At 40.4% G+C, this 16,482-nt stretch overlaps 1 protein-coding gene across 4 annotated transcripts in view; it reads right to left on the reverse strand.

Annotated features, from left to right (window-relative positions):
- Positions 1-16,482, reverse strand: part of PDE4A (phosphodiesterase 4A) — a 490,104-nt gene that overhangs the window by 14,184 nt on the left and 459,438 nt on the right. For all 4 annotated transcript variants that reach the window (XM_089657626.1, XM_089657627.1, XM_089657628.1 and 1 more), the window contains 4 exons: positions 16,281-16,380; positions 11,411-11,565; positions 7,448-7,570; positions 1,211-1,393 (listed from right to left, as the gene is read on the reverse strand). In XM_089657626.1, coding sequence (XP_089513752.1) covers positions 1,211-1,393; positions 7,448-7,570; positions 11,411-11,565; positions 16,281-16,380 — 561 coding nt within the window. The remainder of the gene's footprint in view (positions 1-1,210; positions 1,394-7,447; positions 7,571-11,410; positions 11,566-16,280; positions 16,381-16,482) is intronic.

Genomic DNA, 16,482 nt, shown 5'->3' on the forward strand with positions numbered 1-16,482 from the left:
CGTTTTTGCATTATCGTTTAGCAACGTTTTGCTGCAATGAGTGGCATTTTCCCGTGTTTTTCGGTGTTTGCACTTTTTAGCATTTTTTTTTTACCACAAAAAAAATTTTCTTTGGTAAAGAAAAAAAAAGTCCAAAAATGCCAGTTTGCAGCGTTTTACCGCATTTTTCAGCGTTAGAAAGTTTTTACAACTAAAAAACTCCTCTAAAAACTCACTAGGGTTTTTTTTTTACAGCCAAAAAACGCCTATGTGTGCATGGACATAGGATAACAAGCTGGGGGGTTTACTGGCTGTAGAAAAAAACGTCAAAAGCCAAAAACAGCTGCTGTAAAAACGTCCTGTGTGCATGAGGACTAAGGCGATGATCTCCGCCATTACTAGTATTAAAAAATATATAAATAAAAATTCATATATATATATATATATATATATATATATATCCATCCCATAGTTTGTAGACTATAACTCACACAAACCAACGAATACACACTTATTGAGATTTGCTTTTTTTTTTTTTTTTAACCAAAGACATGTAGCAGAATACATTTTGGTTAAAAATTATGAAGTATATATATATATACTAATATTTTTTTAAATTGTTACAGAATTTGTATTATAGCAAAAGTAGAAAATAGTTTTTCAAAAATGTACGTCTTGTTTAAATAATATAAAATTTACCAAATTTTTCGCTCCATAAGGCACACTTTTTTCCCCCAAAAAAATGGAGGGAAATGTCTGTGCGTCTTATGGAGAAAATATGGAGCGACCGGCCCTGTATTCCCCCCCCCTGACGCTGCTGCCGTGTTAGAATACCGGGCCAGCCGCTCAGCTCTTCTATGGCAGCGCTAGGCAGGGCCCAAAGCAGATGCCCCTTAAAGCGGAGTTCCAACTGGAAAAAAAAAAAAAAAGTCAGCCGCTACAAAAACTGTAGCGGCTGACTTTTAAAATACAGCCACTTACCTGTCCCTCGGTCCAGCGGTGCCCTCACCACTGCTGTTATCACCGGCCGGCTCCCCTGGTGCTGATGGTCCACCAGCCCTTCCTAACACTGCATGCTGGCTGGAACAAATGAAGCAATACTGAATTTCGACAACCACTAATTGAAAGCTGATTTTTGTTTCGTATATGTGAGGGCCTATTTGGTATTGCTGTAAGACACAGACTGAGCACTCATGGAGGGGGTATTTTTTTGTCCACTATTGAAATGTACCTGTGATTTCTCAACAGAGGCAGTGTGCTTGTCACACATAGGGCTTATCTCCATCCCTCTCTCCCTCTCCTTGTCTCCCTGTCTGAAGAACTCCTCCAAGATGCGGTCAGTCCATTGACGGTACAACTCCAGTGGTTTGGTTGGGTTGCTGAGATCCGCACAGTGCACCATGTTGCGAAGAACCTAAGACAGCAGACAACAAAGAAATCAGATGTAAAATCAACTTAAAAGGGGACCTTTGACATTATGAAAGTAATGCTGAAATAACTAAAAACAGCCAAATAGAAACTACGCATGAATATATACAACTTACAGATAACACAAGATCAAAAGTTTGAGGTGTCACCAACACAACGTTTTCTTTCCTAGTCCAGATGTGCTAGGACATGTTGAGGTTGTATAGCCATACTGCATACAGGACAGAACATTCAAACATCTCCATATGACTTGGTGAAGGGACACAGAAAGGGGCTTAGATCTTCATAAGAGATAACAATGTTCTTGGTGTTCTGTAACTTGGGACATTCACCATGCTACGTCTAGTTTACTTTCATTACCCTAACAGACGGGCAGTATCTATGAACTTGCGTGAAACAAACAATTGTGCTGGCCATGCCAACCAGATTCTCTCTTTCATTATCTAACCTGCCCTAATGGTCATGGAGGGAAAACCAAAACCAAATTGTTTTTTAGGTTTTTGGAAGCTGAGGAACCTCTTGCAAGCACATGTATGTATAATACTGCTCGATACAGGAACGGATCCCAGGGGGGCATTTTCCTTCTTCTTTTTGAGCCAATTCAATACACGTAAGTTGATGTAGCTTCGTTTGACTCTGCTGATTGGATGTTTCCCTTCCCCCTTCCTGAATTAGTGTACAAATTATTGTTCCAGAGTGCCGTATCTTCTCTCTCCCTTCTGATGGGGTCCCAACATCGTTCAGGTTTCCAGCATCTGCCGGTCGGCACTTACTGCCATTATCCCTGTGCAAATGTATGTAATAATTTTTTGAAGTTAACCTACTACTGTTGCCTAGGCAACACTTCTCATTGGTGTTGTCACACCATAGTATTGTCAATGATTTATGTATATTAAGTTGTGTAATATTTGTTCTTTTATCTAGCTACAAATGCATCTCATAGCTCCTGAAGAAACTACAATATCGCAAAACATGTTGAGATTTGACTAATACACATCAAGATACCCCGCCTAGCACCTTGCCAAGTCATGGCGGATGTACAATATAGGGGGTCTGGATGGTATCTAGATTGTTTTGTGATCATGTACTATGGAAGATTTTTTACTTGTGTATTTTCCATAAAAGTGTTCAAGTTGTAATGATATTTGTAGTGCCTATAAAGTCCTAAATCTTAGTATAGTAAGTATTCGGGATGGGGCAATTTATACAATGACTATGCACCCACAGTGACCACCCGTGCTGGGGAATTCTATTTCTATCAAAACCTAATTGGTTACTATAAGAGTTCAGACACGTCCATTATGGAGCCCCATTAATTGGTAGTTTATAGTGCTTTGACAAAGTATTCATACCCCTTGACATTTTCCACATTTTGTCCTGTTACAACCAAAAACGTAAATGTATTTTATTGGGTTTTTATGTGATAGACCAACACAAAGTGGCACATAATTGTAAAGTGGAAGGAAAATGATAAATGGTTTTCAACTTTTTTTTTTACAATTAAATATGTGAAAAGTGTGGCGGCATTTGTATTCAGCCCCCCGGAGTCAATAGTTTTTAGAACCCCCTTTCTCTGCAATTCCAGCTGCAAGTCTGTTTGGGGATGTCTCTACCAGCTTTGCACATCTAGAGAGGGACATTTCTGCCCATTCTTCCTTGCAATATAGCTCAAGCTCTGTCAGATTGGATGGAGAGCGTCTGTGAACAGCAGTTTTCAAGTCTTGCCACAGATTCTCCATTGGGTTTAAGGTTTGGACTCTGAATGGGCCATTCTAACACATGAATATGCTTTGAACTAAACCATTCCATTGTAGCTCTGGCTGGATGTTTCGGGTTGTTGTCCTGCTGGAAGGTGACCCTCCGCCCCAGTCTCAAGTCTTTTGCAGACTCTAACAGGTTTTCTTCTAAGATTGCCCTGTATTTGGCTCCATCCTTCTTCCCATCAACTCTGACCAGCTTCCCTGTCCCTGCTGAAGAAAAGCATCCCCACAACATGATGCTGCCACCACCATGTTTCACGGTGGGGATGGTGTGTACGCGTTGATATGCAGTGTTAGTTTTCTGCCACACATAGCAGCGTTTTGCTTGTAGGTCAAAAAGTTACATTTTGGTCTCATCTGACCAGAGCACCTTCTTCCACATTTGCTGTGTCCCCAACAGGACTTCTTATGGCTTTCTTTCAACAATGGATTTCTTCTTGCCCCTCTTCCATAAAGTGGAGTGCACAACTAATAGCTGTCCCGTGAACAGATTCTCCCACCTGAGCTGTGGATCTCGGCAGCTCCTCCAGAGTTACCATGGGTCTCTTGGCTGCTTCTCTGAATAAAGTTCTCTTTGCCCGGCCTGTGGGTTTAGGTGGATGGCCATGTCTTAGCAGGTTTGCAGTTGTGCCATACGCTTTCAATTTTCAGATGATGGATTGAACAGCGCTCCGTGAGATGTTCAAAGCTTGGGATATATTTTTATAATCTAACTCTGCTTTAAACTGCTCCACAACTTTATCCCTGACCTGAGTGGTATGTTTCTTGGCCTTGATGATGCTCTTCGTTCAAGAATGTTCTCTAGCAAACATCTTAGGGCTTCACAGAACAACTGTATTTATACTGAGATTAAATTACACACAGGTGGACTCTATTTACTAATTAGGTGACTTCTGAAGGCAATTGCTTCCACTAGATTTTGGTTAGGGGTATCAGAGAAAAGGAGACTGAATACAAATGGACACCACACACTTTTCAGATATTTATTTGTAAAAAATTTTGAAAACCATTTATCATTTTCCATCCACTTCACAATTATGTGCCACTTTGTTTTGCTCTATCACATAAAATCCCAATAAAATACATTTACGTTTTTGGCTGTAAAATGACCAAAAAATTTGGAAAATTTCAAAGGGTATTAATACTTTTTCAAGGCACTGTATGCTTTATTTCACTCATTTGCCACATTTTTTTTAAATGAAACTTTCTAAAAAGAATGATACAAGAAAGTAATTTCTTAATTATAATTAAGAATGAATCTGCCGCCTTTGTTTGCAAAAACATGTTTTCTTCTATGGCAATGCTGTAAAATAATTTTCTGCTAATGTGATTGACTAAGTACTTTTCCAAATGACTTATTCTCCTATTAGAGCGCAGACACTGACAAGGTGACAATAGAAGGCACGCTCTTGGACTTGCCACAGTTACAAAAATAGCCTGCTTTATCTACAGAGCAAAAGCAGGTAAAAACAAACAAAAATAAAAAGTTTGCCAAAATATGTGCAATGCATATAAACGGACTAATAGAGAATTATCTATTCATCTGAAAAAAAAAATAAAAAAATAAAAAATTTCACATTGATGCCTACATATTAAAGGACCAATATCCATACAACATGAGTTATAGGTTTTAAAAATATTACAGTTCATTAGCATATATACCATGTTTTCAGGGGTTTAGGATAGACACGATAACAAGATTCTGATTTCGATGGAAGATATTCACAACACACTAGAACATCTGTGAGAACGAAAAAAAACGTGCTAGGACTCCATTGGATGTCAAAAAACATAGCAGCTAGCACGATACCATAATACATAGTATAATAAACATCACAAAACAATAGTGCAGCACTAAAATATATTAAAAGGTATGTGCAATATACAGTGGGGCAAAAAAGTATTTAGTCAGCCACCAATTGTGCAAGTTCTCCCACTTAAGATGAGAGAGGCCTGTAATTGGCATCATAGGTAGACCTCAACTATGAGAGACAAAATGAGAAAAAAAAATCCAGACAATCACATTGGCTGATTTGGAAAGAATTTATTTGCAAATTATGGTGGAAAATAAGTATTTGGTCACCTACAAACAAGCAAGATTTCTGGCTCTCACAGACCTGTACCTTCTTCTTTAAGAGGCTCCTATGTCCTGCACTCATTACCTGTATCAATGGCACCTGTTTGAACTTGTTATCAGTATAAAAGACACCTGTCCACAACCTCAAACAGTCACACTCCAAACTCCACTATAGTGAAGACCAAAGAGCTGTCAAAGGACACCTATGTTTCTCCGCAAAGGGACCAGGACGACTGATCCATGTACAGGACAGAATGAATGGGGCCATGCATCATGAGATTTTGAGTGCAAACCTCCTTCCATCAGCAAGGGCATTGAAAATGAAACGTGGCTGGGTCTTCCAACATGACAATGATCCCAAACATACCGACCCGGGCAATGAAGGAGTGGCTTCGTAAGAAGCATTTCAAGGTCCTGGAGTGGTCTAGCCAGTCTCCAGATCTCAACCCCATAGAAAACCTTTGGAGGGAGTTGAAAGTCCGTGTTGCCCAGCGACAGCCCCAAAACATCACTGCTCTAGAGGAGATCTGCATGGAGGAATGGGCCAACATACCAGCAACAGTGTGTGCCAACCTTGTGAAGACTTACAGGAAACGTTTGACCTCTGTTATTGCCAACAAAGGATATATAACAAAGTATTGAGATGAACTTTTGATATTGACCAAATACTGATTTTCCACCATAATTTGCAAATAAATTCTTTCCAAATCAGCCAATGTGATTGTCTGGATTTTTTTCTCATTTTGTCTCTCATAGTTGAGGTCTACCTATGATGCCAATTACAGGCCTCTCTCATCTTTTTAAGTGGGAGAACTTGCACAATTGGTGGCTGACTAAATACTTTTTTGCCCCACTGTAAATATATCAAACTCTTATGTGTCACCAAAAATGGCAAAAATAAAGGAATACAAATGTGAAGCCAGTGGAACACACGCCACTATGCATACGTGATCCCACAGCAACCATCTTGGATTCTGGAATACAAGTTGTTTATAAGATATGAAGTACCCAATTGTCATCTCTTCATTGTAAGTGCATTTACCACATTAAATTGTTGTTTTAATCAGGATTAGACTATGGAGAGCCTGTGTTTTTCTTTTTCATGATACTATGTCCAACTGAGTATATATGCACAGTGATCTGATATAACGTAGCAGTACCATCATTTGACATGTGGTTTTGAGGAAAGCTGGATATCTTGGATTGATATACAAGTGCTGGTTGACCACTCTTAATTGGGGGTCATGTGATTCTGGTAAGCCTCCCTTTGTTGTACACCGAGGTGCTGTGTGGTTCGTCATTAAGAGGTTTTGGTGGCATTTGACATCCACATCGGTCATTTCCCTCATAAATCGAAGAATGAAAGAACTCACAGTTTTTAGCTTCACATTTGGATTCCTTTATTTTTTCAATTAATGGTGACACATAAGAGTTTGATATATTTGCATTGCACCAATTTATTGCACATACATATTAATTTCTCCTTAGCGTTGCACTATCATTTTGTGACACTAGACCATCTGTCTGTAGTGTAAATGGAGATGTTCACAAAATGGTTTGATGTTTTGTTAGACAAAATGCACCTAGGAACTTTTCACTACCTATCTAAAGTTTGGTGCTTACACTTATCCATCGATTAGATGGCAAATCTGCCGGCATTCAGTAAAGACATTGATAACGCAATTTCTTTCAGGATTGGTATCAGTAATTCTTTTGAGAACATTTGCCATTATATAGCTGGATGAAAAAGAGAAAGGGACCAAGGAGGATCTGTACTACTAGTACACATGATGGAAGTGCCACATTTTGTATAGGGCTGTGTATTGGCTGGAGCTCAGTGGATTGAAATTACAAGCAGGGGCGGACTGACAACTCATGGGGCCCCCGGGCAATAGGGGATCCTTGCCCAAACTAAAAAAAAAGCCTATGAAAAAGGTACCAGAGGCATCTTATGGGGCCCCCTACTGACCCCGGTCCCTCGGGCAGTGCCCGAGTTTCCAAAATGGTCAGTCTGCCCCTAATTACTAGTACAGGCTCTTTCACCTATGCGGGCCCATTTTACTTACAACAAATGAGGTCTACTTGAAGTCCATGTTACCGCCATTGTCTGTAATATGACTACGAATAACTGGCTCCCTGTAGTATAAAATGCAAACACTACATCATGTAGTGCATTAGAGCACTATATTCATCAGATACTGACCTGTATCCTGTCTGTGTAGTTATCCAGCAACAAGACACCAGAACTGGTCACCTTTTTGGTCTCCACCATGGTCTTTAGGTCAGCCAACAGGCTCATGTGTTTGGACATGTCAGTGGCTAGAACCTGGTAGGAGAAGAAAAACTGTTATTTTTGGAATATCTTTCCCCTGTAACAGATCTTTAAGTGCAACATGAGACACAATGGAAAACATTACACATATAATAATCAGGATCTTGAGTTGTCTACCTTTATTAAGGGAGACATAGCTATCAGTAATTTGCACAATATATCATTATCGAGGACCGTCTGTTGGCCAAAATGACTACTTTAGCTTTGAAATTTTTTTTTTTTTAATGGTTGAACTGAATGGACTTTTGTCTTTTTTTCAGCCAAACTACGTAGGGCTCTTGGTTGACAGCCTCCGCTACAGAGTCCATCTAAAAACAGTCCACCTACTTACCTCTGTTCCACATCGTCTTCATTCTAAGCTCTTCCATTACCCTAGAGAAGACACCTTTTCAAAGCTACAAACCTACACTCACCGGCCACTTTATTAGGTACACCTGTTCAATTGCTTGGTAACACAAATTGCTAATAAGCCAATCACATGGCAGTAACTCAATGCATTTAGGTGTGTAGACGTCGTGAAAATGACTAGCTGAAGTTCACAATGAGCATCAGAATGGGAAAGAAAGGGGATTTAAATTAATTTGAACGTGGCATAGTTGTTGGTGCCAGACGGGCTGGTCTAAGTATTTAAAAAACTGCTGATGTGGGATTTCCACGCACAACCATCTCTAGGGTTTACAGAAAATGGTCCAAAAAAGAGAAAATATCCAGAAAGCGGCAGTTGTGTGGATGAAATTACCTTGTTGATGTCAGAGGTCAAAGGAGAATGGGCAGAGTGGTTCAGCTGCGACATTCTGGTCAGAATTTGGTGTAAACAACATGAAAGCATGGATCCATCCTGCCTTGTATCAACAGTTTAGGCTGGTGGTGGTGGTGGTGGTGGCACTAGCAAAGTGTACCTAATAAAGTGGCTGGTGGGTGTATGTCAAAGCCAGTGACTAAGTTGTATCAACCATCAGCTTCTTATAGTTCACATGGCCTGCAGATATAGTGCTTGATCATAATACTTTGCATATTTTCTTCCTACCCACCAAGCAGTTTGGAGTTTACCTGTTGCTAGAGCAAGTTAAAACTTTTAAGACCGACACTAACTAGTTCTCAGGAGGAAAATACAGATACAGAAAGGAGCTGTGAAAACTATGATTTTTAATAGCTCCCTTGTTCCTGCCTATTATATCTGTCTTAAGTTTTCAGTGCTACCTGCCATCGATCATTCTGTACACAAAAAAAAACATAAGTCAAACAGACATTTGCTACAATAGAAGACCTTAGAGGTCACGTTTAGATTGCATTGATGGGCACTTCTTTTTCAGTAGCCTGCAACAGATCTGCCTGTCCTTCGTGATGCAATCATGGGAAGGGCCCTCAAGTAAGGACATCTTTCATTCCACATAGGAACAAAAATAAAGTCTCCGCCTTGAAAGTATGGACTTGGCAGACCTTTTTTTTTAAAGAGAACTGGTCTCTGAATAAAAAAAAAAACAAATTGCTGTAGATTTAAAATTAGGACATTTACAGGTGAAAATAACTGTTGAAGCTTCAAAAAGCCTTCAGATATGGCCAAATGCTGTGCCGTTATGACAAGCGTTGCTCCAACACTTCTTCATAGTTCTGTTGCTTGCTTGCCCCTTTCCTGTCTTTTGCACATTCCTACTGGCAAGTGAGACTGTTCATCACAGTGATGAGCAAATAGCATGAGGAGTGGGACTTGAAACTTTGCTTAAGAGAATGGCCTGGGATTTGGCCGTACCTTCAGGGTTTTTATGTGCTATATAGGTACTTGAACTTTATATCTGAAGCAGGCTTATACTACTTCTGCTTCATAATGTATTGGGTACACCTATCCCCAGACAATGGGGGTCTAACCCTTTCATTGCCAGGGATGTAGTCCACACTCTGTAGGGTATACCATCACCCTAGGTGGCCAATGGGGTATTAAATATGTCATTGCATAATAGTTCTAAAACAAGAGCACTGCATCCAGAGGTTTGCTTGAATCTTAGGGCACAATGTAAGCCATAAAAGCAGTGTCCTGTGCTGTCTCTTTCAGGTCCATGCTCAGTTGAGCACCAGGAACTAGGGTGTAGATCAGGAACAACCCACAACAGTAAAGGGATTAATAAAAATCGTCCAAAATACACTAAAAAACATTTAAAGAAAGCTACACTCTTCCCTGACCCTTTTTTCAAAGCAGAACTCCGGGCAAAAACTTCTTTACATGTCCTTGTTGCAAATTTCCTATCTTCACTGAATCCATCCATCTTCTGGTTTACTCAGTAGTTGCTCTGAAATAGCCTATTAATTTTCAAATCAAACTGTTAATTCTGTTTGGTTTCCGGTTTGTAAGACCAGTGGCTGCTATGCCTCCTATTCCCCCAGCCACTGGTCTTAGCACATCCCATCTGTAGTTCTTTCTCCAGGAAGCAGTGATATAATTCAACCTCACTTGTTGGGTTGGGCGGACCGGGACTCTCAGATACATTCAGTATGTACAGGCCTAGTTTACCCGCCCACATTCACTACAATTTCCTTTGGTTCATGGGAACTGTAGTTTCCTGAGAGGAGAGGAGAGGATATGATGTAATCCATGCTGTTACACCTCCTCCTTGGCAGTTAGATGCTGTTATCATTTGAATTATAGAGATGACTTCCTGAAAATTCAGTTGGACTTTTGTCTGCAATGGTAAGCAATTTCACAAATGTATCAACTGTTTAGTGTTTTGTATAGGAAGGTGTACTAATGGGTGATTTTTTTGCCTATCCCAGAGTTCTTCTTTAGGTTTTATGAATGGGGTGCAGTGCATCTCTGAAAATACCTGAGCCATGGATAACCCTTTCCAGCTCCTGGAGATTTCCAGTGCTCTTTTATGCCTCTGACACGTACCAGTTGTCAGGGGTGTTGGTCCTATGTCATGCAGAGCTGCTCTCATGCTTTATTCACTGACATACAAGTAATCGGAGGACTTTGCTCATGTAAGTCAGCAATGCCGTGTTTGTGGGCCTGTGTGATAATAAATCACACTTGTCTTGTAGTATGATCTTTGTGCAGATGCAGGACGCATGCACAGTTGGAAAATTTTTCTTTTTTAAAAATGTCTGTAGTGACCAGAAATAATTGTATAAAAAGAATCTGGGTTACACAAAGTTATTAATTCAAATTTACACATATAACATAAATCTGGAAACATTTAAACAATTACAGTGAGCTTTACTTAATTTGTAACTTTTACGATTGAACATCCTTCCCAAAAGCAGACGCCACAAGATGGTGTGCCTCTCTGATTTAGTTTCACTTTTTAACTGGGGTCTGACTTAAATGGCTACGCTCCACCAAATGGACCCCTGTCTAGCGATTCTGCCTTTACTATTCAACAAGACAATCTTATTAAAACACAAGGATGGCAGTTGGCGGAGCACAGAAGAAGCTTTTAGTAACAGCAGGCATCTTGTAGTCACACATCCTAGAAGGCACTTGTATAAACTCATTCATCAGTTGTGTCACTGAAAGGACAAATGTCCCTGAATTGTTGTCCTTTGGGCTGAGCTTTCACTCCTAAACACATACGATGCCAAAATAAGCCGGTTTCTGGTTTTAGAACAAGAGACAGTGCTGAACAAGGCTAGTGCTGGAGGTGACCATGCAGAGTACGACTGCGCTCCGCAGGAAATAAAGCCCCGCTGACAGGAGTGACACTGCAGTGATAAGAGAGCTGATGGAGCTCCCAGTTCACTCTTCTCTTGCACACAGAGATGCTGCATTTGAAACTCGTGCCCTTTAAACCCGCATGATCCTGGCCTAGAAGACACAACGTTAGCACACATTTGCTAGCTTACCATATCTATCACCATCTTCCTCATCGTTTGCCGCTGGCGTTTGGTCAGGTTTTGGAAGATGTCGCAGTTCTCCTCTTGAAGTAGCTTGAACCCCACAGCCAGGTGATGATTCTCCAACACGGACTCATCGTTGTACATTAGCGCCAGTTCTGAATCTAAGAAGGATAGAAAAATAATCCATTTGTCACAAATCACAACAGACATTATATATGAGTCACACAGGCCACTCTCACTACATTACAGGCTTTGCAGTGTTGGGTGGTATAGACTGGTTGAGAGTAGGGAGAAGGCAAAAGTCTTATTTGGCCATTCTGCCATCCCAATCACTGCTATTTAGTCATTTTGTGCAAATATATTCCATGTGTATTTGGCTACATGGAATCAATACTCCAGAAGTCAGACTTGGCCTACTTTTTCTATCTGAGTCCCGGAGAGCAAAATGATGCCTGACATGCTACATCAATCACGGTTTTATAAATCTGGTTTGATAAATTAAAACATGTTGTGCATGTTGGTCCTAAATCTATCACATCAGGGATATGGGTACCCTGATGAAGTCAGTTGGTTTACATTTGAAACGTTTTGGATTTCTTTCACCCATTGCTCGCTAATGTATGTCAAGCTGGTCCCTTGTTACGTCAAGGAGAGATGAAGGGTTTAAAATCCAAGACCAGGCAACTAAAAAAATTATTCACACTGCAAGGGTTAATGGCGCATTTTCTCTAAGGGAAAGAACAAACAGTTTAACTTATCTGATGCTCGGTTCCCCAGTAGGTGTCCCCCCACACTGCGGTGGTGGACTGTCTCTATCACGTTCCATTGCAGGCCTATAGACCCTTCCAGAAATAAAGGTAAACCAAGGAAAAGACGCCACTCAAACCAACCTGATATGATTTTGCAATGTATGGCTGCTGCTTCGATCCTGCCATGCGACAAGTTTCGCTCCGCCCACTGGGGGGGGCTTGTGATCAAGCTGTGGTGGGTGGGGAGAAACACGTCAGGGGTGTGGCCAGAGCAGCACCAGCTGAGACCATACATCGTAATTATATCAGGTCAGTTTGAGCGGCGTCTTTTCCTCAGTTTACCTTCACTTTGGATTGGTGCACTCAGACTCCTGCTCCCATGTGCGGAGTACCAGCAGGGGGATCCTGAAGCCTCTAACTTGGAGTGGCACTACAAGCCTTTCATGACCACAGGGCTATGGACCTTGTTTTGATGTTGATGTAGTCAGGACCTTAGACCATTTGGGCTTGGGAAGGGGAGATACGGGGCCCAGCAGAGGACTGGGTAGGCAATTTTTTTTTTTGTTCTCCTAGACCAAACGAGCAATTAACCCTTGCAGCCCCACTGCAAGGGATCAGTTTTTAGTTGCCTAGAGTTAGGCTTTACATCTATTATTCCATGGCTGACTGTGTGACATCTACTTATCCTGAAAGGACCCCAGATATGTAACTGGCCTGTGTGCTCTGAGTTACAATTACATTTATAAGAACGATGAATTGTTGCCATTAGAGAGCTACCTTGTGAAAGAACGATTGCCTGGTTTGGCCTTTGAATGGCTTGTCACAGGGGCTGATTGTTATTACAAAGCTTGTTACAATGTTTAGTGCAACAAAATCTTGCAGAGAGACGCTTTGTATCTAACAATGGAACACAGCATGTACAAAAGATGCAACCAGGATTTCAGGACAAACGTGCCTAAAAAAAAAAAAAAAAAAAAAAAAAAAAAAAAAAGAGGCTGAAAACCTCAAAATGGTCTGCAACTGGGACCATTGAAAACAAGAGATGACTTAGGCATGGGTCCTATCATCTGTATACTATTTGTACTTTTACACTCCCCATATTTAACTATTTCGCTCACTGACTGGCCGATGGCATTATTTGGCCATACAGATAGTCCAGGAACTGGTGGTATAAGACATATTTATATGTATTCCATAATAATTGAGGCTCCCATGGAGTGCAGGCAGACTTTTAATAATACAACTTTGTCTTTTATTTTTTTTATTTTTTTTATACTTGACAGCAAATGAGAACTGGGTATCCTCAATCATCCAGTACATAGTGTCTTAGGGCATCAGACAATTTGGTACACATTTGCATATATAACAAAAATGTAACGTTGGTCTAATGTCTTTTATTTCTTAGCTGGGATTGGTTGGGGGTTACCTCTCTTGCAAAATGCAGTGTACTACAATGGACAGATACCTTATGGGTTTGTTCACCTACCAACACACTACACCCTTCCCCAACTCCCCCCTGGCCTCCACTGTACTTACCTCCATGCTTGATGAGCTGTCAGTGTGCCCATGTGGCAGTCCAGGGATTTGAAATCCTCGTTCTTTTCCCTCTTCTCCGTGCAGCACTTCTAGGGTGGATCAGAGTGATTCTGATTGGTCAGTGCTGGCACAGAGCATTGAACTGATCAGTCCTGGTGTGCTGCATGGAGAAGAGTGAGGATTTCAAATCCCCAGACCGCTACACAGGCTGCGTGGGCACTGACAGCTCAGCACTCACAAAGGTAGGTATAGCAGGGACTGGGAAGGGGGGGGGGTAGGTTGGGAAAGGAGAACAACTTTTTTTATTTATGAAAGAATTTTAATAAATTAATCAAATTGTGCCACAAGCATACAGGACCATAAGATTCTCCAAGAATGATATGGACCAGTCACTAATGCTATGAATAATGTTTACTCAGACTGAAGCTGGGTGCTAGGCTTCTGTTATACCAGCCTACACTTTCCAGCCTGGAAAAAAAAAGGGATGTCATCAGAATTCTGGGGAAAAGACACACCTGTCACCCCCCCTAAACATATGTCCACAACTTCAAAAATTAAAAAAAAAAGCCAAAGAATTTATGAATGTGGAGAGCATGCTTTTCTGCTTCACAGATTATTCATCATCGAATCACATGCAAATGTATACAGCCACCTTAAAAGAGAACCAGTCATCAGTGGACATTGTTTTTACCTGAATCTCAACACCTGATTTGTAATATACCTGCAGTCTCAGCTCCCATAGATTACTTGATGTTTGACTATTTACTTCTAATCTCTACCTGTCAGCAGAAGCAGCAATATGAGTGTTAAACTGTAAGCCTCTAATCAAAGCTCATCTATCTCCTGCCTGAGCCCAGTGCTGAAAACAGACACTGAAAAAACTGACATATAACAAGCTGTTAGTATTTCATAAAAGTTTTGTTTTGCAGTGTTCTCGTCTGCTATTATCCCAAACAAAGAATCAGGTGTCAGTCCGGAGCTCAGACAGAAGATAGATCAGCCTTTGTGGTGGTCAATAGTACAGACACACAAGGTGACACAGGTTAAAATGTCAATTAAAAGGTTAATTTCCCACATCTGTGGCTTTTTAAATTGCAATGATTGTCTGTGTATAAATAGTCAATGCGTTTGTTAGCTCTCATGTGGATGCACTGTGCATGCTAGATCCTGAGCCCTGGGGAGCAGAAAAGAACTGACAGAGAACCGTTACCTGCGTAACAAGGTAATGGAACTTTATAAGCTAAACAATGTGGAGCTTTTTATAGAATTTCATTGTAATTAGCATTGCAATGACAATATATTATTTATTTATTTAGTTTTTTTTACCTATTTATAGATGGAAAGGATATAAAAAGATATCCAAAACCTTGAATATGTCAATCAGTATTTTTCAATCACTTATTAAGAAGTAGAAATTCAGGAATCAAAAGGCAATGCCTCAAAACAGCCCAGATTCAATATGCCCGAGAACACTTTGACATGCCTCATCGCACTTTTCGGTTACACCGGCGCAGTAAACACTTCTTTCTGGCAGCTCACTTTTGTTCAAGTATCATATCGCCATATTGTGCTCCTAGAAACAACCACACTGTCTTTTTCAAGAGCAGCCTGTACTTCTCCTGAGGTTACCTGTGTTTTTATTTGTATCTTGAACAATTATTTTGGTAGTTATGGCTGCAATCTTTCTTGGTCTACCTGACATTGGCTTAGTATCAAGAGATCCCCACATTTTTCACTTCTTAAGAAGTGATTGAACAGTACTGACCGGCATATTCAAGGTATTGGACATTGGACATTTCTACCTTTATAAAGCTCCATTACCTTGTTACACAGGTCTTTTGATATTTCTTTTCTGCTCCCCATGGCTCAGTATCTAGCCTGCTTAGTGGATCCACGTGAAAGCTAACAAACTCATTGACTAGTTATACACAGACACTAACTGCAATTTAAAAAGCCACAGGTGTGGGAAATTACCTTTAATGGTCTTTATAACCCGTGTGTCACCTTGTGTGTCTGTACCAAGGCCAAACATTCCAGGGTATGTAAAGTTTTGATTATGGCCATTTTGGTGATTTCTGTTATCATTATGATTTAAAAAGGAGCCAAACAACTATTTGATAATAATTGGCTTCATATGATCATCATCCTTAAAGAAAATAGTTTTTTGGTATGATCAGTCATATTTTCAATATCAATGCCAAAATGTCATGCTTCCTGCCAGGGTATGCAAACTTTTGAGCACAACTGTACATTATTATTTTATATCAGAGTGTAGATTCATATTCTTACAAATTATTATTTCTGACAGTTTCGCTTTACTTTTCTTTTTTCTTCTTCACAGAGTGGGTTTCTTTTTATCAGAAATGACACTGGAGTTGTCTTATGAGGTCAGTTAAAATATAAGAAATATTTAGACGCATAATCCCACGCTACAATTTTACAACATAAGGGGAAGAAGCCTGACTGGGCTGACAGCTGGCATTAATAGTGGACAGATGTTTTAACCTGCGGCTACCCTAAACCATTTATACTTTGGAGATTTCCCCACAATATAATCTTCTTTATCTACATAAGATGTTGGATCCACTTACTTGTATTAATAAGAAACTGATTGGAAACTCCGGGATGGTCCACATCATGGATGGCAGCTGCAAACAATGCTGCTAGGATCTCCAGATCTGTAAACACGGCCTGGGGAAGAAAGACATGTCAGCGGTCAGACACACACACAGGGCACCTTCTCATGCGTTGTGTACAATGCACCCATCTTAGGTGATCGGGACAAGTCTCCGG

Source organism: Staurois parvus, unplaced genomic scaffold (assembly GCF_062004578.1).
Source record: "Staurois parvus isolate SC_StPar_1 unplaced genomic scaffold, SC_StPar_1.0 ptg001014l, whole genome shotgun sequence".
Lineage (NCBI taxonomy): Eukaryota > Metazoa > Chordata > Amphibia > Anura > Ranidae > Staurois > Staurois parvus.